The sequence below is a fragment of the Tyto alba genome, unplaced genomic scaffold (assembly GCF_018691265.1).
Source record: "Tyto alba isolate M040663 unplaced genomic scaffold, T.alba_DEE_v4.0 Super-Scaffold_42, whole genome shotgun sequence".
NCBI lineage: Eukaryota > Metazoa > Chordata > Aves > Strigiformes > Tytonidae > Tyto > Tyto alba.
In genome coordinates this window covers 5,978,102-5,999,345 of record NW_024881318.1, presented here as the reverse complement: position 1 = coordinate 5,999,345, position 21,244 = coordinate 5,978,102, and the positions used below count along the sequence as shown (strand labels likewise).

The 21,244-nt window shown below is 37.2% G+C and overlaps 1 protein-coding gene across 3 annotated transcripts in view; it reads right to left on the bottom strand.

The window, feature by feature from the left end:
• The window catches only part of DYM (dymeclin), a 222,122-nt gene that overhangs the window by 175,631 nt on the left and 25,247 nt on the right, over positions 1–21,244 (bottom strand). For all 3 annotated transcript variants that reach the window (XM_042804566.1, XM_042804565.1, XM_033011164.2), the window contains exons 5-8: positions 20,292–20,425; positions 14,116–14,188; positions 2,309–2,434; positions 552–694 (exon numbers count right to left, since the gene is read on the bottom strand). In XM_042804566.1, the coding sequence (XP_042660500.1) occupies positions 552–694; positions 2,309–2,434; positions 14,116–14,188; positions 20,292–20,425 (476 nt within the window). The remainder of the gene's footprint in view (positions 1–551; positions 695–2,308; positions 2,435–14,115; positions 14,189–20,291; positions 20,426–21,244) is intronic.

Sequence of the window (21,244 nt, the reverse complement as noted above, 5' to 3'; positions counted from 1 at the left end):
AGTCATCCACTACAATGTGTTACAAAAATTCCTATCTAGGTCACTCACTGACATCACTAGATCCTTTAGACTTGGAAGGGGCCTCTTGAGACCACCTAGTTCCAACCTTCTGCTCACGCAGAGCCACAGAGCTGGTCACCATACCCACTGAGTAATCATAAAGAAAAAAATATACATATAGAAGTATTTCTTACAACACTTTAAATAACTCAAAGCACATAATTTATCAAATGGGGCACTACTTGTTTGTTTGGGTCTATTTAATGTTTCAATAAAAGAAAAACAGGGATTAAGTGCTACTTTTACCATGTGCTGTCCTGCAGGTGCCCCTGCAGTGCCCGCACACATAATTGCTTCAGATTCTAATACATCTTGAGATGGAATGTATGTGATTACAATCCAACCAGGTCTGTGGTCAGCTTTTCTGTACTGAGCATGCACATTGGTATCACTTGTTAAGAAATGGGGAACAGGCGTGTTTGTAAGAGAGGTCACACAGAAGGCAATACCTAGTAAGGTCTGAAATGCAGTTTATAGAAAATAAGACTCACTTGCCACCCCAGATGCAATTCCGTAAAGTAGTCCTCCTCCATCTGTTTGCTGCTGAAAGACATGGGTCCCTGCAGGAGGGCTTCTTTCTTGTCTAATGAAATTATATAGTAAAGTTTTCACAAGTCTGCTGGTATATGGAAGACTGAAAAGAAAAAGAAAACAGCTTTAATTGACTCACAACTTGCAAAACTTGGCACAACAAAGACCAGGCAGGGTACAAAGGCTGATGTTTGGCATTAAAGACGGTAACTCTCCCAGCGCTAAGCAGACTGAAAAGAGAAAGAAATCCAAGGTCTCACCCATGCAAAGCCACACTGACTTCAGCAAGGCTCTACAGGAGCACCTTCATCAGCAGGATCATGGAAACTATTCTGTGTTTTCTTTTTCCAATAATACTTTTAAATCAATTGTATAACTTGTGGAATTGTTGTATTCTTTCACCTCAAGACATAAATGGAAAAACATTTATGCAAGGGAAAGAAACATTATATTTGTTTAGCTTTCACTCCATACTTTGGATACATAGAACGAGTAATAACAGAATTTGTCCACCACCCTACACCACTCCCCAATATTGTTGTCTGTGTATGCGGCTGCGGCCAATTTGCAAAGACCAGTGAAACATCTGACCTCACATCAGTGATTTTGACAAATGCACGTAAAATTTGTTCAACTTAAATAAAAGGTTGCCGTTTTTCCAAAACAGAGAAGGCTTTGCACATAAGCAAACAGTTGGTTCCCATTCCTATATGATCTAGAGGTGGACAGCCAGGGGCTGTGGTGCGATGAACTCCAGTCCCCTCTAATCCGTACCCCTCCAACTCTTCATATTTCCCTAGGCTCCCAGCCACCAAAATCCCACCGCTCTCTCCAGAGGCCAGTGACCTGCTACTCTCAACTCAGACCTCTTAGACCACATACTACTGATTCCTCCAAACATTCCCCATTTTGCCCCAAACCCTCAGTTCCCTCAGTCCAGAGATTTAAGTACCACCAAAACCCACAAACACTGAGGCTCTGCTTCTCTTTCTGCCTCCAGCTGCTCTGCCTACATACTGCTGAAATCTGCCATGTGCTCCCTCCTCTCCTGAAAGTTACCTCAGGTTTGTACCTCTCTCTTACACCAAGTAGAAAGTTCAGAAAACCAGACAATCGATATAAATTCACCAAAAGTCTGCCTGCATGGAATTTAAAGTTGAAAGAAGATGAATGGTAGCCTGACTAAAATGCACATAAGCCACCATGACAAAGCATTTAAACAAACAACCAACTCACCAGAACAAATGGTATTACTCACACAACCAAGTTTACCACCTGCTAAATATTTACACTACTGCAGCTTAAAACTTATTGCAACCTCTCGAGGGTCTGCTATTTATTTGTATCGCAAGGCGGCTTGTTAACTTTTCTGAGGTACACGGGTTCTCTAGATTGCAGTGTTACAGGAAAAAAAAGATAGCTGAATCAAAAAATCTATCCTGAAAAGTAAAAGCTCTTTTCAGTTAATTAAATTACCCTCAAAAAATTAAAATGGCTTCCACAATAGTTCTACTGAAGTTTGGGCTGTGAAACTTAAATCTGAAACCCTCCAACAGCCTTTAGAAATGTTTGCTTTTGTGTTCTTTTTTCTTCTGAGTAGAAAAAGTTTTCTACCAAAACATATTTTGCCATCTTCTGTTTTCAAGTACAAACAGTCTAAATGAGTAATCAGAAGCATTTGCTTTGCCATTAGGTACCACCCCAGAATACAACATACCATCGACCACGCATCAGGTATTTGTGAATGATGCTCTCTCGTAGAATTTCTTTGTGGAATAATTGGCAGGAGAGGAAGACTATGAGAGTTGTCACAGCTTCCAAAGAAATGCTGTATGTAATATCTCTGCAGGAAAAAAGGAAAATTTATAAAGATTAATCTACTGTGTTTGTTTACAAGCTGACTTCCAAGAACAGTTGGTAGCTTCACCTGAGGTTATACACTGTTTAGCGCAGCAAGTTTAAATTGAGAACACATAAACAACAAATTCAAAAAACCCAGAATCATTTCATATCAACAATGGGTTGTTTTCTTAGACATAAGCTTTTTTTTTTTTTAATATGCCAAAAGACAACGTAAAAGCATTGAGATACTGCCTAGAACATTCCAGCTGCAATTTTCAGACTACACTTCATACCACTAATAATAAAAATATATCAAAAGTGTGTCCTTTGTCCTGTGAAATAAAATTGTTACAAACCCACCATGCTAAATCAGAGAACTGTGCAGCTAGCCAAACACAGCTCCATCTGCTACAAAATGGATCCCTAAGAAAGGAATATAATACACAAATACTAGTTTAAGTGTAAGAAATGCTCATGATATCAAGATACTACATACAGTTGTTCAGTTTTAAATGGTATTTCTGAAGTAATTGAAGGCTAACATTTCAAAATATCACAGCTATTCCCAAAGAATGTGCTGTAATGATTGAATACTGACATCAAATAGTTTAGCAAAGCTCATTAAGTTAAGGTTAATTAGGAAAGACCATGCAGCAAAATGGATGAGAGAGAGATCCACCATTTGGGATATCTTGTGCTTTCTATTCCCACCTCTGACTATTACGACTTTGTTACACATCCTGTTTTTAAAAGGGAGAGAAAAATTACATGTGCCTCCTTAATCACTAATAAATTGCAGACTACAAGAAACCTTTTAAAAACACAATGAAATAACTTGGATGTTAGAAACACATTAGAAAGACTGTTATTAAGTACTTTTAATGTTTCCCTCACTGTTATTATTTCATTTCCACACTATGCTTCACAATCCAGTATCATTAAGTTACAACAGGTGTCCAGCATCAATTATCAACGTTGTTTGACCTGGGACCTACTGGAAGTTCAAAATCTATTTATACTCCTCAAATTCAAAGATTTTATAGTATCTCTATTTAAAATTAAAAACAAACAACAACAAAATCAGCATCAGTGTGTTTAAGCAGTGATGTTAAATTTTTCTTTGTTATAATGTCACCTTCCAAAAATTATATTCCTAAAACCAGTAGAAACATAAAACTAGGTGCTTGTTCAAATAGTGACAACTTAAGAACTACAGTGCAATCGCTCTTCAAACAAAATAAATTAACCAAATCAAAAATTGGCTGGAGTAAAATTATTCATTAGTGTCAGGATTAGAACTGGTGTGGTCCTTAGCAAAATGAACAGGATTTCATTTAGAGGTCAGTTTGATTTTAGCACCCTCGAATACTTTAATATTCTCAAGTGTGCTACTAGAAATACTGTAAATAACATGCATTACTATAAACCATGATAAAAAGAGTTTCATGCATCACTGGGTATAGACAGACCACATTAAACTCTTCTGCAGTAGCACTAGGCCAGGGTTGCTAGATATTTGCTCAAAGTCAAGAGCAAACTAGAATCACAATTTCCTGGATCTCGCTTCACACAGCCACACTACCTCCAATACAAAAATGTTTTTGAAAGTGAAGGTTATGCAAACTCACTGTTTTTATTTTCTCTCACATGATTTAAGTATTGGAATCTGTAACATTTTAAGTTATAGGTCAGGAAGAGATGTACTCCTTGAATAACATTCTTCCTTAAAATCACAAAGTACATCTTAATTATTTTTAGTTTCTGTGAGTTACCTGACTTTTTGCCCACTACTGAGGAACTTAGCCAGTGTAAATGCTGATAATTAGATCAGGCCAGAGGTTACACTGTGATCTGGTTCCACTGCAAATTCATCTCAGCCAGAAGTAAGGCTGAGCTAGGAACAGCTCCCTCTCCAAAATAGTGATGCTTTGCAATCCACTACCCATGTTCATCCCAAACAAAGCAAGGAAGACCTGTGTATATCAAATACTAGAGGTTTAGCCACCAGCAAAAAAAATAAGAATTTTCTATCAAAACAAAAACAACACCTTGGAAAAAACACTTTTTAGCTGTAGAAAAAAAATAATTTCAGAAGCTTATAATTACCAAGGCTGAGAATACAAGAATAATGTCTCCAAACGTGAGCTGGTGAATAAAAAGGGTAACTTCATGACACGCAACATCATCTACTGGGTCACTTTGCCGAGAGGAAACAAATTTTGTAGTCTACTATAATTTTTCTCCATTTCAATCATTCTGTCATTTATTTTTCTGACAAACCATACAAGAGGAGTAGCAAATTTAAAGAGACATTAAAATATTATTTTCTATTTTTGTAAGATTCAGTGTAAAGAAATAAACAAAGAGGTTAAAGAGGTTACAGTAATGTTTTGGGGCTGGTGGCTTTGGGTTTGTTCCTTTTTGTTTGTTTGGGGGTGGGGGGGGGGTGGCAGGAAATCTGCTTGCAGTGCCCTCTATTAAAAAAAAAAAAAAAAAAAAAAACCACAACCAGAAAGCAAGCTAAATTCATGCAGCTCCAGTTAGTGAGTTATTCCAATTTTCTCGCTACTCAAAAACCCAGTTAGGGCACATTTAACTGCAGAAAAATTTCACTCAACCTGGAGAATCTGTTCAAATTAAATCTGCTCTGACATAAACGCAACCAGAGTCCTGATATCTGGGGTAACCCCTCAGATACAGTCACTCTTAATTTATCAGCACAAGGAGAAAGCTTCAGAGTACAATTATTTTTACCACCAAGGGTCAAATGTACAGTTTTCTGAAACTCCAGCATTTCTAAAGGGTCACAAGAATTACCAGGAACCTCTTTTAACTTCAAAGAGAATACTGTTTATTTATATTGAGATACTATAGAATACAAGGGTTTGTTTTTGAATTTTTTTTATTTTTTTATTCAAAGCTATCAGTCATATAGAATGACTTTACATGGAATTTATGCTGATCTCCAACTTCCTCTGAAAACTGCTTGCCTGCAGATAAGGAGGAAACTAGAAATAATGAACTCATGTATCAATTACATGTCAAAATTATTTAGCTATTTATTTCAGAAAACCAGAACAGCATGATTTTTTTTCTGTGGGGTTTTTTGTCCCTTCCCAGGTGTCTTGTAACAAAAAATCCACAGAACTCAGGTAAAGCTCATGTCCCAAGTAAATGGACTTCATAGAGCAATGTACCAAAGCATACGAAGGTCTTTTGTTATCTTTTTTCTCCTTCTGGGTTTTCTCTTTTGAAGATTTCAATAGTTATTCTCACTTAATTTTCCTCCTCATTTTCTCTCTTCCCTTCCCACTGAAGGATGTATTCCCGCATCAGTTAGACAAGCTAACAGGTACTAATCTTTCGACCCATTTTGGACGTTCCTCTTTCATGAAGGAACAGTCTGGCATAAACTGAGCTCTAGAAATTACAGCAATCATTTCTCTCCTGCATTTGGGTTCTTTCCCAATTACAAGTAGCTATCTCCCTTTGATATCACGTTTCTTACACAGGGACACAAAGCAAGCACCTGTTTCTTTTAACCACACAGGTCCAGGTTCTTGGATGCAACACACAAGTTAAAACTCATTTCTGGCAAAAATATATACACATTTAGTCTCTAAATCGAAGACATATCATATGTATCCATGATTATCTTAAATTACAAATTCTTCAGAGGAAGATGACTTGAGCTCCAAAATGCAAGATTCCTAGATGCTAGCATAACATAAATGTGTGCATGCATTTAACACATATTTTAGTACCTACATTTCAATGAGAAACAGTTGATACATCAATGGATTCCTTCCAAGAGCAATGATACCAGATCATTTAAATGAATGCTTTTAAACTAAAACATCATGTAGAATTTGTATTATAGTAATCTTCAGACAACTCCTCATTAAAATCAAATGACAGAAATTCTAGTAAGTCAGTGACATTTTACATCTTAGCCCCTTTGGTCAGGTAGCTAGCAAAGATCCTGGGCTTCTCTTTGAGAGACCTGTTACCCTGGCAGTACAGCTTTTAAGCAACACCACATGTAGACTCAAAAGAAGTCCTGCTTTAGAAGAAACTGGTAGAATAACTAATTCTTCCGGGATAGAACCTGGAAAGGATATCACTTCACTTATGGTCTTCCATCAAGAACATACATTTTTATTGATTTATTTTATTTATTAAATGTGGTGGCAGACTTATAAATTCCATCAAAGCCATCAACCGTCAGGTGTTTTGGGCTGGAGAGCTGCACCAGGCCACCTATCTGCCTATCACACTCCCGCAAGGTTTTGTCTGCTTTAACTGGACTAAGATTTCACCTTGTCCTTTTACAGACACTTATTTCAAATATATCACAATGCTGACACTGCACTTAAAAAGTTCCAAATGGCTGAAAAAGAGGTCTGTGGTCAAAAAAGTAATCTTTAACAAAAATAAAATATCATCTTTGTGGTAGAAACAGGAAAAGAACATGCACAAGCAGCCAGTTAGGCAACCCACCTGTGCAGTAACTCTTCCAACTGCAATAGCTTGAACACTTGCTCTTACTTGCTCGCTCACACCCATAGACTCACACTGCATGGTATAACATAGCAAACAGATGCCACACCACAACACACCACTAGGTTCTGAAGTAGATTTCTTCTGAGCTACAAATAAAATGCTAGCCTGAAGCAGAACAAAATGGGAAGATCATAATAGCAAGGTCACCTGTCAGTCGTAGCCTGTGGGGAGAATACAAAAACCAAAAGACTCTTGCCTACTCTTGCAGACTCAAGTGAAAGCAATAGGAGCAGTTCACAGGAGTCTGACTCTATCAGCAGCTTATGTATCTAAACTGGTAAGGGGAGAGGTATTAGGAAACTTTTTCCAAGCCATGCATTCGCTCCCTACAGAACAAGAACTATGGTCCTGTTAAAACCTCAGCTCCCCAGTGTCCTCGCAACTGCTTTTTCCATTCAAAATCATGTGGATGACCTATCAGTGTCATCTACTGAGAACTTCGACAATCTACCTATGTGTCACCACCACTGCTGCTGGCATCTCTCCAACACCAAGCATGGCTCACAACTGCTCTCCATGCTCACCACATCATTCAGCTTTGTTCCCTGTCTCCGAGAGAGTAGTCTGTGAAAGAGGGACCATCATGAAACAGAGATATTATATATAGGAAAAATCTCAGCTAGGAACTCCAATTACCACTCTGAAGGCACATGCTGTTGTAAACACTTTAATTACTCAACGAAAAGCAGCCATTCCTGTATCTTAGCACACAGAGGCTGAGAGCTCATAAATGATTTCACACCTACAGAGCACACAGCCTGAACAGTCAGAAACAAAATTCTGAATTTCAACTCACACCACCAAATCAAACCCCCTCTCTGTTTAAATATTTTCCTGAACTTTCACCCAGCCAGATCGGTCTACTCTGAGTATTAAAAGGTTAAAAGGTAACTCATTTTCTAATTTAGGAGAGTTGCCAAAAGGGCTGATTCATACAAAAACTCTCAAATCGTACAGGAACCAGGTTTCATTTCCCTGCTTCCTGAGGGCCCACCAGAAAGGTGAAAGAGGAGTCACCGCAGAGAATAGGATCAGTTTTGAAAACTGAAAAGCAAGTAGAATATCTGGTTATCAGACTCAGGATACAAGTACAGCAACTCAAAGCGAATATAATCTTTCCTCTTGGAATCACTCCTAATTTTACACCCCCTGATGGCACATACACACTGTGGCAGACGATAATGCACTACGTTCATTACAGCTGACTCCAAACATTTGGGAGATGTCCCAAAGGGGCACTCAGGAAACACCAACCAGAAGCAGAGAGCATCTCTGACATTTCCAACTGCATCTCCCGTGCACTGGGTATTCTCGACTGGGAGACAGAATGAGAGGGAGAAAACAAAAAAGATGGAAATACTCTAAAGGGAGTATCTAAAGGATTTAAATGACAGTTGGATTCGAGACACTTTATTCCCAGAACTGTTCCTAAACCATCTAAAACTATGTGGCTGTGTACATTTTCACCTCACTGGCATTCATTTCTTTCCTCTATCGATCAAAAATATTAGAAAAGGTCTCTGACTTTTGAATGCTGCACAGAGCATCTATATTCTTCTGTATTTACCTTTCATATCAACAAGCCTTGTTAGCAACATCCACTGAATCTAAGTGAAAGACCTTACCTTTTGAACAACAGAACACAAGAAAGCAGTCCAAATACCCATAAAAATGGACTGGGGTTGTGTAGCTTTCAATCCCCAGGGAGAAGGCTGCTACAGAGAAGATGACCTGGGTGCTCGAAAAGCTACCTTAGACCACTGCAGAGATCTGGACAGAGCCAGACCACAGGAATCACATCCTGTGCTCCAGCAGCGCAGCCTGCATGAAAGTCAGACTGCTCTGCAGTCTCAGAAATGTGAGCCACTGGTCTCAAGGCAGAGCCATCGTGATGTAGTGGCAGCAATAATCTTTTTGGGTCTCATGGCAGTCTAGGCAAGGGAGAAAGAAGGCTTGTACCTGTCATACTGGTTGCTGTCACTGATTTGAAAGTCTGTAAACTCTTAAGTGCCAAAAAGAGATATGCTTGACTTCAGTGCCTAGGTGTCTTTGCTGCCCAGACCAGACACCAAACTCAAGTACTAGCAAGCTGGTGTTTTTCGAGATGCATCCAATACCTTTTGTGAAGACAGGGCTGAAAACCGTAACAGAGAAAGAAGATTATTAGGAGCCTAAACACAAAGCATGATGTATAGTAAACAGTACAGGCCTCTGATACTATGCTCTGAGATCAGAAAATTTGTTACAAGTTCATTTAAATTAAAGCTTGCCTAGTGAAAAGACAGGTCATAGAGAAACACCGATCTAAGTCTAAAATAAAAACTAAATTAGAATAGAATTAGAACAGAATAATATGTGATACTAATAAAGGTTCTCCTGCTTCGGACCTTTAGACACTTATGACGCCATACATCTGCCATCATTAAAAAAGGATGTAAGTAATGAAAAAAATCTTCCAAATACATATTTTTTACTTGCTGCACTACTACATGGTACAGCAGCAAATAAAACTCCCTATATATTCATCAGGTCCCTCCTACACAGAGCACAATAGTCTTAAACTTTGAAGCTCTTCAAAGTGAAGCAATACAAATCTCTTTCAGTTTGGATATTTTTGCTAGCTTCAACCAAGTTTTAACAGATGGAAGTTTCCTTTTGACGATTACATAGAGCTGACAAAAATGCCGAAGTCAAACAGCTCTTCAAATACTGGAGCTACTACAACTTCGATAAAAGTTTCTTGAATAGTCCTTTTTTAAAAAAGCACTCTTCTGACCTATTGTTTTGAAAGTAACAAAAAAATTAAAATATGGCACTCCTGAAATAGGAGAGAAAACAGGTTTTAACCTCTTGACTGATCACAATTAGCAAGGAAAAAAGCCTAACATTTCTCATCATTTGTGCATGGCATCATTCCCACACTGCAATGATTTTGGAGACCTTTATAATAAATTATATCGCCCTTCTTCCTCCTACATCTGACTTTTAAGCTCACAGGAAATGTAGCGAGCATCCTTAAATGAATCATAACATTGTTAACATTTAAATTTGAAAGTAACTAGAATTTCCACCCAAAACAATTGTAACTACAGAAAATAATGGAATGTAATAGAAATATCAACTAACTTCTACTGGTACCACAGGGCACTACTTAACAGTGATGTAACCTGATCTCGGTATTTCATTTTTCCTCCATATGCATTTATAGTTTTTAATGAAGTGAAAATGTACTGATAACAACCAGATGTTCAGTTATGTTTACCAGCTCTTAACAAGCTGCTGAAAGAAGCCTTTATAATTTAAAGCTTCAGGAGCTCTATCTTGCATCAAAATGTTAGCAACAGTTTCTACATAAAAGTCATATAATTAAATACTGAAGTTGCATCTTTTTGCTGACTATGCAGTTTTAATCATTAAAGTACACTCTTGAGTGCTAACATTAACAAAACCAAAGAAAAAGCAGAGTATCCATATCATACCCAAGGGAGCCATAAATCAAACATCAACATACTGTAACACAAGTGTTACAAGGGACTGCACAAGTCTAATTCTTGAAAAGCAATAATGCTGTAGTTTCTATCAAATATCTTAAAATTAAACGTGAAACCTTTTTCTTGGCATTCTGTACAATGCAGCAGAGCCTGTTTTTTCAAAAGGGTAATTCAAGATCTTTTTATTAACTCTCAGACACAGAGCTACAATGCTGCAGAGTCCCATGGTCCCTACTACACCCTACTACAGGTTTAGCTATGCTGAGTGTAACTAGCTGCGAGCACATTTGCCTTTCCTGATATATACTGAGTTTGCAAAATAGTTTCCTAAATTCATCATAGGCAATTCTGAGACACTCCTAGATACGCTTTGCTGTACATCTCTGCAGCCTTTCCCCAAAAAAATGAACACATTTTGGTTCTTTGGTTATATTTCATAGTAAGGGATGCGGAGAGTTGGGGTACAGACTTATCATTTGTCGTCTTCCCCATCTCACACACTTTCATTATGAACTTCGAGCTAGACTGTCCACCTGCCTTTTCTGAGTATGTCTGCAGGTTATTCTGGAGGCAGACACGAGCTCATTCTTCCAAGGCTTCTAGCAGAGCAAGCTCAGAGGTGAGCAAGCTCTGCCCGTGCTCAGGAAAGACTTGAGCCTTCATGAACTTGGTGCCCCTGCCAAGCCCAAACTCTTATACTTGCTTTTGTTCAGTCTGGAACACGGGTTAAGATTACATACCTGCTTGCAAAACACCACACACGCAGGTATCCTATGCTCTCCTCCCAACAATACCTGCCATCTAACATATACATCTTCACAACGTGATACTCAACAGTGAAGAATAGGATCTATGTTACAATCACAAACTTCTCACTACTCCATATCTACACAGCATCATCTGACAATGCTGTCCACTTTTCAGTAACACTTTTTCAAAAAAAAAAAAAAAAAAAAAAAAAACCACAAAACACACAAAAAGCAAAACAAAACAAAAAAACCCACCCCGAAACAACAACAAAAAAAACCCACAAAAACATTAAGACAGCACATCAGAAATTACATATATAGGGAGGAGGGGGGTAGAACTATAGTAAACCTGAAGCATACTGCTTCCACCAGAAAGCACCTGACATGACATTTAGAACAATTTCAAAAGCAAAGAAAGCAGGACTGTTGCACAGCTACCTCTGCTCCTGCATTCCGGACATGGAATTGGTCTTCCATGCTTTAAAAATAATCTTAGTATTTCAGTGAAGGAGAACAAAAGAAGCTTAAACTGGGGTATAGAGAAGCAATATATTTAGACAGCAGCTGCCAGCTGTATCCACTCCTTCACAAAACTTCATCTACAGAACCCAAGGGACACACTAATTGTGACAGTCCTCTGTTAAGGCTATTGAATGCTCCTAACAAAAACTTTGCTATTTTCAATGATGCTTCAAAGACAGACTCAGCAGAGATTTTAATGGTCTGTCACAATAAAAATTTATCTCTAACAGCAGCTTTATAGACAGAACTCTGTTAGCGGTGCCACTGTAAACTGTCAGAGCTGCCTATTCTCTAGCAAGTAATCCTAAATCCTGTTACAGAAGTCATTACAAGTTTGAATATTTCACATATTCCACTCAATCTATTCCTTTCCAAAATTCACATACTAGGCTTCTATTATTTTTTTTTTATTTATTCCAACTAAAGACAGAAATTAACTACTCCCTTGATACAAAGTAGGGAAAGAATGTATAGTGTAAATCTGATCAGGAACAGGGAGGCAAGTAAAAAGTAAGCTTTTTACTAAAATAATCCTGATCGGTCTCCTAAAAAAAATTATTATTACAGTAAGCAAAAATGTCTCAGCCTCGTAACATCTTTATGAAGAATTGAGTTGCATTGTATATTAGAGAAAGCAAGTTTTTCGTATCTCCTATTCCCTACTTTTTTTCCCCTTTGACAATATGGGGATAAAATTGTTAGTTAAGGCATTATCACACTGTTAAACATATTATACTGGTAAACAAGACAATAATATACACTTTTCTAACTGTTATTATCTCACTAACAATTCAGTAGCATGTTATTTTAGAAAAAAATTAGCTATGAAAACTTATTTGACCAAAAAAAAACCCCAACCAACCACCTGCCACATATATCTTTTATGAAAAGTGAGTATGTTTTCATATAGCCAAACATTAAATATTACAGACAGGCTTTCTAAATTCTTTTTTTTTTTTTTAATAAGCCATTATTATCACTATATTATATAGTGAACTAAGTGCTTTCAACAGCTACTTCCATTCTGAGCAGCCACATTCACACAGAAATAGAGATGCTGACAGGTTCAGTTGTTGAAAAGGGTTAAGAACAATCATGCCTGTAAAACTTTTTCTGCCAGAAAGACAAAATAAATTATATTGGACTCCACACACACATTGTGACTTCCAAGAAAGAAAAATAAAACCCTGTAGGATTTATGAACTTGTCCATATATCGCAGTCCTTTCACCACTTTGTACTTCCTCTAATCTGCTCCAAACAAAAAGTGTATCTGTTCCAGGAAGTCCTGACAAGCTTTGCAGAATGACACTCTAAATCATTTAATCACTAATTCATTACACACTACCTACACAAAACCTCATGTAATGTTGACAGAGTTGTATTTAATGAGAGCAATGTTTCAAAAACTATTGCATCTTTGTCAGCTTTCCAACCAAAAGAACAATCTGAAGTACAAAAACTAAAGCATCGGCAGAGCTATATACTACACTAAAATAGATAATCTGAAACTCTTTCAAAGCTGTGATGCTTTAATAAGGGCACAACATTTTAGGCACAGACTACCATGCAATTTAATACAAAAGATACTGCTAACACCACCTTTGCTAAAGTTGATCTTGGGAAAAAAGAAGTTAAAACTTATCAGGACAGGTGTGGAAAAATAGTTTTATTTCCAAAGAACAAAGTAAGTTCTCCTTTATATAATACTGAAATACGTTTCATGACACATATCCCAATGACATGTGGAATCAACATAAATACAGCAGATGTATTAAAGAAAGCCATGTAAACAAATCTGGAGACCTACAGAAACGTTCCACTTACTCATTTCTCTTCTCCAGACATCAATTCACTAGTATTTCATAAATTAGTATTAAATAAATCATATGACTTACTTAATACACATGCAGTTCAAAAACCCACATGACTGCAAGAGAGGAACTTTTATTTGCACCTTGCTGCATCCCCCAGAGATGAAGTGACACCTCCAGTGTACCTTTCCCTGTAAAATTAGCACAACCATTTCCAGCCAAAAGTTATCTGTAACTCTCTGTGTGCTGACAGAGGTACCTGAAACAAACATCAACACTTCTACAAAATAAAACAGAATAACTTCTGTTGATGGTTTGAACCGGGTGTGAGATGCTCATCAGGTACTTCTTCCAACGGAATATTCAAGGCTGGTAATGGCAGCAGGTTATCATTATCTGTACTGCACCATCACATGATGCATTCTAATGCAAGTATTTAAACATTATAACCCCATCACTCAAGTTTTATATTCTCTCAAATGCTCAATTCAGAGAAAGAGGCCAAGAGCAAAAAAAAAAAGGGGGGCAAACAAATCAAACTTACAAGAGGGGAATTTCAACGATGAGCTGGATGAGGCAACACAGCAACTCCTCTATGAGGTCTTCACACTCTGTTCCTGAAAAGAAGCATACCAAAGGCTTTCTGGATTTTTCAAATACCAAAAGAAAGCAAAGATTTAAACACATAGATCCAGATGATCAATATTTTAATTAAGGAACAAACACCAGAAGAGAAATTCTACCTGTTTAAGGAGATGGTATTCTTTTCTGAAATAGAAAGCACGTGGGATTATCACCAGATAAAATGGTGATGCTTACCCTTATACATATAAAATAAATAACTAATAACAATTGGATAAATTAGATGAGATGTTGGTATTGTAGGACTATGCTAATAGTAAGCATATCAAGCCTTAACTTACTACTTACTTAAGGTCACATTAAACGGCATTATTACTAACAGTTGAACTGATCACTAGTGACTTCTCACTGGTCCACAGTTCAAGTCTCCTCTCAAAATTCCTGGCACTCTGCATATCTGCCCACCACCCATTTTTAATCCCAAATGAAGAGTAAGCAGGGAGAGACAGAAAACACAGTCTCATTTGTTTAGCATACACTAAACAATAATCTAAATTGTCATGTCAAATCAATGCAGCTTAACTTTCACATCACCACTGCTCTTAAGCAATTAAATCAGCACACTATTTTTTCACAACTACACATTTATCTATTGAAGAGGTTTTACAGATTTCAGTGACAAGTAAGGATTCATTAATTTCCAAAGTTCATTTTAAGTGAGCAGAAATTATTCTCTACTCATGCACAATGTGCCAAAATGCATGGGATGATTAAGAATTATTTTTAAAATGCAACTATTCTAAGCAATAAAACTGGTGGTATTTTATATTAGCACTGCAATTTTTAAAACCAACTGTAAAGACTTGCAAGCCTTACTGAGGAAAAAGCTTATTAAACCATTTGAAGCTGTCGTAATACTAAAAAAACAGAAGATAAATCTCTTGGCTAATCAGGATTTTTTCTGCTTTCAAAATAAAATTATGAAGAGAAACCTACAGTACAAAGAAGTGTAGGATTTTATAGTGCTGAATGGCTTAAGAGCAGGCATAGTTTTTCCCTATGCATTACCTGACAGGCATTACAGCTTTGCAGCATGATTGCCCAAATGCTTGTTTATTTTGTATTTTCAAATAAATACGTCTTGCAATAAACACAACATTATAGCCAGGTTATGGCCATGCTACTCTGTTTAACCCAAGTTTGTTCTTAAATCCAGGACTCAATTTTAAGAAGCACACCAGAGGGAATATTCACAATAAAGCAAAATTATTTCTTTCCACGATCAGTTTATTAAAAACACATTAAAAATTGTCACCTAGTGAACTGCACATTCTAAAGGAAATCAGTTTTTTATCACGGAAACATGGTTTCCTTTATATAGAATCCCCCATGAGCAACACAATGTAGCTCCTGTTAGTAAAAAATGGGAACTGCTAAGACTATTTAACCTTAGACAGAAACCACAGCCAATAATGAAGCCCAGATAATGTATTCTAAAGTAACTTGAACGTGACAGTTTCCTAAGGTTTTCTGAATCCAGAAAATACTTACAGAGCAAGACTGCTATCTAGTTCCCAAAAGGTACCTAATTTCTTCTCTTGACAATTGAGCAAAGGGAGGAGGAGAGAGGAAAAAGATTAAAAAAGTAGAAAATGCCTTTTAAGAATATTGTTTCTTCCACCATGATATATACACAACTCATCTGAATTACATTATTTGAATATTCAGAGGGCTTTGTCCCCCAGACTATATTAAAAATAAATCATGAAAATATTGGGTTAGCACAATCACGTAATGGAAGATGTCAGGCTTTCATGCTATGTTCTCAAACTAGGGTGTTCTTTTTTAAAAAAAAAAAAAAGTTTAATTGCTGTAATCAATGTCATTCAGCTACAATAATTAATGTATCCTTTTCCCCATTGGGGCACACGCATTCTTGTTTAATTCTTGTCTTGCCAAGACAATGAGGCGGATGCATGCCAAATCCGTAACGTGAGAGAGAGCTATAAACATGGAACACTATGTGTTTTCATAAACAATGCCTTTTTCAATAGCAGGATAAAGACAATACACACAATACTCATTCACATTAATAGATCACATACTTGGATCAAAGACACATGTAAAGCCTTGGGGAAAGTATGTAAAGGGTGAATCCATCCAGATAAGATTAGAGCAGACTTGCAGAGAATTAGGTGCATCTTCTAAACCCTATCACACTGCAGAAGTAATAGCAAACACACACAGAATTTTAAAAGTCCGGTTAGATGTGGCATTGTTTTTCATCAGCCATATTTAAGTCCTCAAACATGTATTACTTGCATTGTGGGGTTTTTTGGGCTTTTTGGTGGGGTTTGTTTGGTTTGGTTTCTTTTTCATAAATAATTTTTTTTTTTTAACTTTTTCAAAGCTACTCACATTACAGACACTGGTTTAGCAGATCCTACATAGGCAAAATGGTCTATGCAGAGAAAAATATACGTCAGAGACTCCACTTCTAGTAAAACCAAGCCAGCTCCGTCCTTGGCCATGATACAGGGTCCATCATAGGCAGCAAAACAGTCTTTCTTCTCCAGAACTTAACTACTATGCCATCACAACCTGATCTGAGCTGTTGTAGCAGCTGGATGTGTCTGATGTTAGTAAGATATTCAGGCATAGCAAGATACAGCCTCACCTTTGATGCCACCTTGTTTTTCTGATGTGTTGCTCCTACAGATAGGATAGAACCTGGACATCGGTAATGAAGTAATTCATTACTTGTAAAACAGTACCTAAAGCCTCACCCATTCAATTCATTATACAACCAGCAGACTTAATGCTTCTTTGGGCTCTGTGGTTTGATCTTCAGCTCTGAGGACTCTCAAAAGCTCCCAACTTTCACTTAGAGAGCTAATAATGCGTACATAAACTAACTGCCACCCCTCACTTCCTTTATATGATAGCTGAACACTCATAAAATCATTTAAGGGTTGCAGTAAATGTATTGCTATTTATTCCTTCCTCTATGTCCTCTTTTTTGCTGTAATACACCAAATACAGTTCTTAGCAGCCTTGTGATAACAACTTCTCTATAATGAATAAACGTTTCGAATAAACGTTTCCTACTACAAGTCATGCAGTAGGTTAAATCAATTGACAGCTTGATTTATAGTGCAACACCCAGCATATGCTCTCTTACACATCTGAATGACAATACAGTTAAAGACCATGCAGAAATTATGGGATATAGATAGTGGAAGCCTCATCAAAAAATGAACAATCTGTGTAGGATTAACTTCAGCTTCAGAGAAGCATATGCTGAATCCAGTTCAAGATTTATTAATATCAGGATTTTTTAGCTGAATCTAAAGTATATGGTTTAAGTCTCTGTAAGTATTTTCCTACAATAAAAACTGTGCAGTATCCTCCAAAGTTATACACAAATTCCCAATTATGGATGAAGAAGCAAAGTTTGTACTTCCTGGGCTAAAGAACCGTCTGAAAACTGTCAAAAGGAAGAAATTCGTATTAATGGTCTGACTATTTTTGAAGGAAATCAATAAATAATGCTGTTATCAGTGAATCAATACTGTGCAATTTATTCAGTACAACTTTATAATGGTAGGCTACAACACATCCATGCACTCAAACTTTTTGCAAAATGAAAAACCTCAATAATCACATTTTATGACACAAAGCGCAATTGCATAGCTTTCTTCTGAGCTTAAAACAGTCTAGCAGGGAAAAGCACAAATTATACATTCAGAAAAAATGAAAGCACATGAATTGCAAAATCTGGGAGGAGCTTTCTTCCAGATAAAACCGTTATAAAAAATGCTAACAAAACAAGTGGCTATGTCATATATAACCTATCAAAATACAAGACCTATTGCTAAGTAGACAGTGGCAAGGATATTTTTCGATACATCATTATTATCACACACTGTAAACCTCTGCCCAACATCTCAAATACTGCACAGCAGGTCCTGATGCTCTGACTGACCGCAGTATGAGCAGCCTGATGTGCTGACACTGCAGTTACACCCTTTGAGAGCCCAGGCACTGTATTTAAACTCAGAGAACATGGTACTAGGATATATTCTTTGAATAGAAGGAAAAAAAAAAAACAAACCCACACACAAACAAAATGTGATGCTCATAAACAAGGAAACAAACACAGTGATTTCCAAAGAAGTTTTAAGATGATCCTGAAAAGAACAGTTACCTCTTCTCAGAAGGCTTTTAGACTGAAGAAGGCATACAAAAATGGATCATAGGAGAGAGAGGTTGTTTGTGGTGTTGGCTAGTTGTACTGTTCTTTCCAAGAACTACTCACCAGCCATTAAGAAAATAAGCAAACAGTACTTCAAAATTCAGACACTGTATTAAGGCTTTTATCTATGTGGATATTTTATTTACTTTATATAATTAACATAATAATGTATTTTATAGGGTTTGTTTTATCATGCTTCCCACTGAAGAACAGAAAAATAACATCAGGCTCTGGTAAATGAAAAGAGAGCAAGGACAACTAAGAACAACTTAAATTTTTAAAAAGGATGTTCACCAAAGATAGTGTTCAGTATGTAAAATTTTCATAACAGTCTGTGTAAGCTTCACAATAACAAGGCATGTTATAGTTTCCAAGGAATAAAAAATAAAAATGAGAGCTACACTTGACTCAACTATAAAAATATAAACAAAAACCCAATTTTTTCTGCTGACTTTAATAGGACCCAACAAAACAGCAGTTTATAACACTCCATTAATGATACTTTGCTTTTCCTGTAGTTAAGAATAAAAGCCATAGAAAGTCATTCACCTTATTACCACACTCTATACATATTTAAAAAAAAAAACCTCTGTGAAGATGCATTAGGAACCATAAATGACAGCTATGTAAGCACAACACATTATGAACCTCAGTGCCTTGAGGAAGGTCACAAAAACCACCTCCAATCGGAAACCCGAGTCAAAAGCAGCAGCAGGCTGGAGCCACAGCTGAGCAGGGAGGGCCAAGGAGGACCTTGTTTCCTGTCCCCACCCCTTGCTCTCACCAGCAGACCACACACAATTACCTCCCTAATCAAGAACATCCAGCAAACAATCTGCTCAAAGATAATTGCCAAGTGCATTTGCCATCAATATGCACAAAATTATCGCTAATAAATGTCACTGTGAATTACAGTCAAGTGCTACTAGACATGGTATAAGCGTGGATCTACCTCAGTGACAAAAATCACTTTTTGTACCATTCTGCAAGGAGCTCCCAGCGCAAGGAATGAAGATCGCAGGGGTTCAAGCTAACAAAATGTCTTAGCTTTTCCATCTATTCCACTGTGCTATAATATACCACTGAAGCAAGACGTGGGCAATTCTTTTAAAACAAGTATAAACCCATAGGCAGTCTGTAGTAATAGCTTATTACAAGCAGGTGTAAATTTTCTAACGCATCAGTTCGCTGATTCATTCCTGGAGATTACTCATCACAGTTTAAAATACATTAAACCATTTCAACATGTAGCACAATCTTTTGGCACCAGAAGTCTGTTTTCCCTGGAGCAATGGCGGGTGCCAGGGAGTTAAACAGATTTTAAGGAACAGTTTTCACTATTCAGTGAGCAAGCAGCTATTAGGCATTCTCAACACACATTTGTGCTGGGCAGACTGCTGAGGGAAATCCACAGGCAGATGCTTTTGATTGTTCTTCCACACTTCACTTGCTTTAATATAGTAACTGAAGATAACAGTCAATGCTATTAAAAGCTCTCATCACAATTTGAAGGTGTTCTCTTTGACACATATCATACAAAGGAAGATGGTTTATATCAAATTACTTCAGACTCCAAAAGAAATTAGTTTTACTATTGACTACATACTTTCAATCTCACAGGTTGTCCTGAACAGTAAATATGTTGTATATAACCTCACTGCTACTTATTTTCTACTTTTAAAGCAAAGTTTGAGATTCTTTGTCTAAACAAAACATGGAGTCATTTGGGTTGGAAGAGACCCTGAAGATCATCAAGTCCAAGCATTAACTTCACACTGCCATGTCCACCACTAAACCACGTGCCTAAGTGCCGCATCTACAACCATCACAACTTTTTTGCTTCTTGTGGGATATTTGTTTCACTAGCAATAGTGTATACCTACCATATGAGCCAGGTGTTTTCTCTTCGTAAGTAAAATGAAGTTGCAGCTCCTCTTCTGACATTCGACTGATGAATACTTTCAACAAACAGCAAATAATAAACAGTGCATTGTGAGCCTGCCAAATAAAGAGGTGACTAGAAAAGAAGCAGAAACAAACAAGAATCAGGAATGCTTAACCTGCAAACATGCATCAAAAACCACAAGAAAATATATGCCAGAGTAGACAAAGGGGTTCCTACAGTTGAAGCAAGGAAAAGCCAAAGTGCTGAAGCAGGGAGTCTTAAATTGACACTACACCAAATAAACTGGAATGTATTTCAAAGAAGTATTTTTTTTTCTTCCCTGAGGAGAACACAATCTTATTTCTAACTAAGCTTGTACTGTTAAAAGCACCACAGTTGCCAGAAGCACCACTCTTCGAAGAGCTCAGATAGCTCAGCATACTTCTAAAGGTTTCTACATACTATGGACTGAAGCCACCCAGACATCTGAAAATTTCTAACAGCTTTGATATGAAAATGGCTCTGTCTCCCTAAAACTTAGCACTTTTCCCAGTCAAAAAGCCTCTGGATGACCATAGGCATTTATGGGCTTCAAGAGCACAAGATATCAAGATTCTTTTATGCAACACACAGAGCAATTTCCCAAGCTTTCTGAATGTGAGGGGAATATAGCTTCATTACATTTTCTTGACTCCCAATAAGCAACTGCTGGGCAGCCCAGACAACAGCATATAATCAAGCTCTTGCTTGAAGTTCTATTTTCAGGGTATTTTTGGATTAAAGCAGCATGAGCTATCCAGGCAGGAATAACTTCTTTCTCCAGATATAAGAAAAAAGGTTGAGGGCAGTCCTGGGAGCAAAGGGGCATTAAAAACAAAGTCTTCCTTTTTGAAGCCCCAGACCTGATGAGAGTTGGACATTTGTCTGTGGGTGTAGGGGAAGAATTATAGA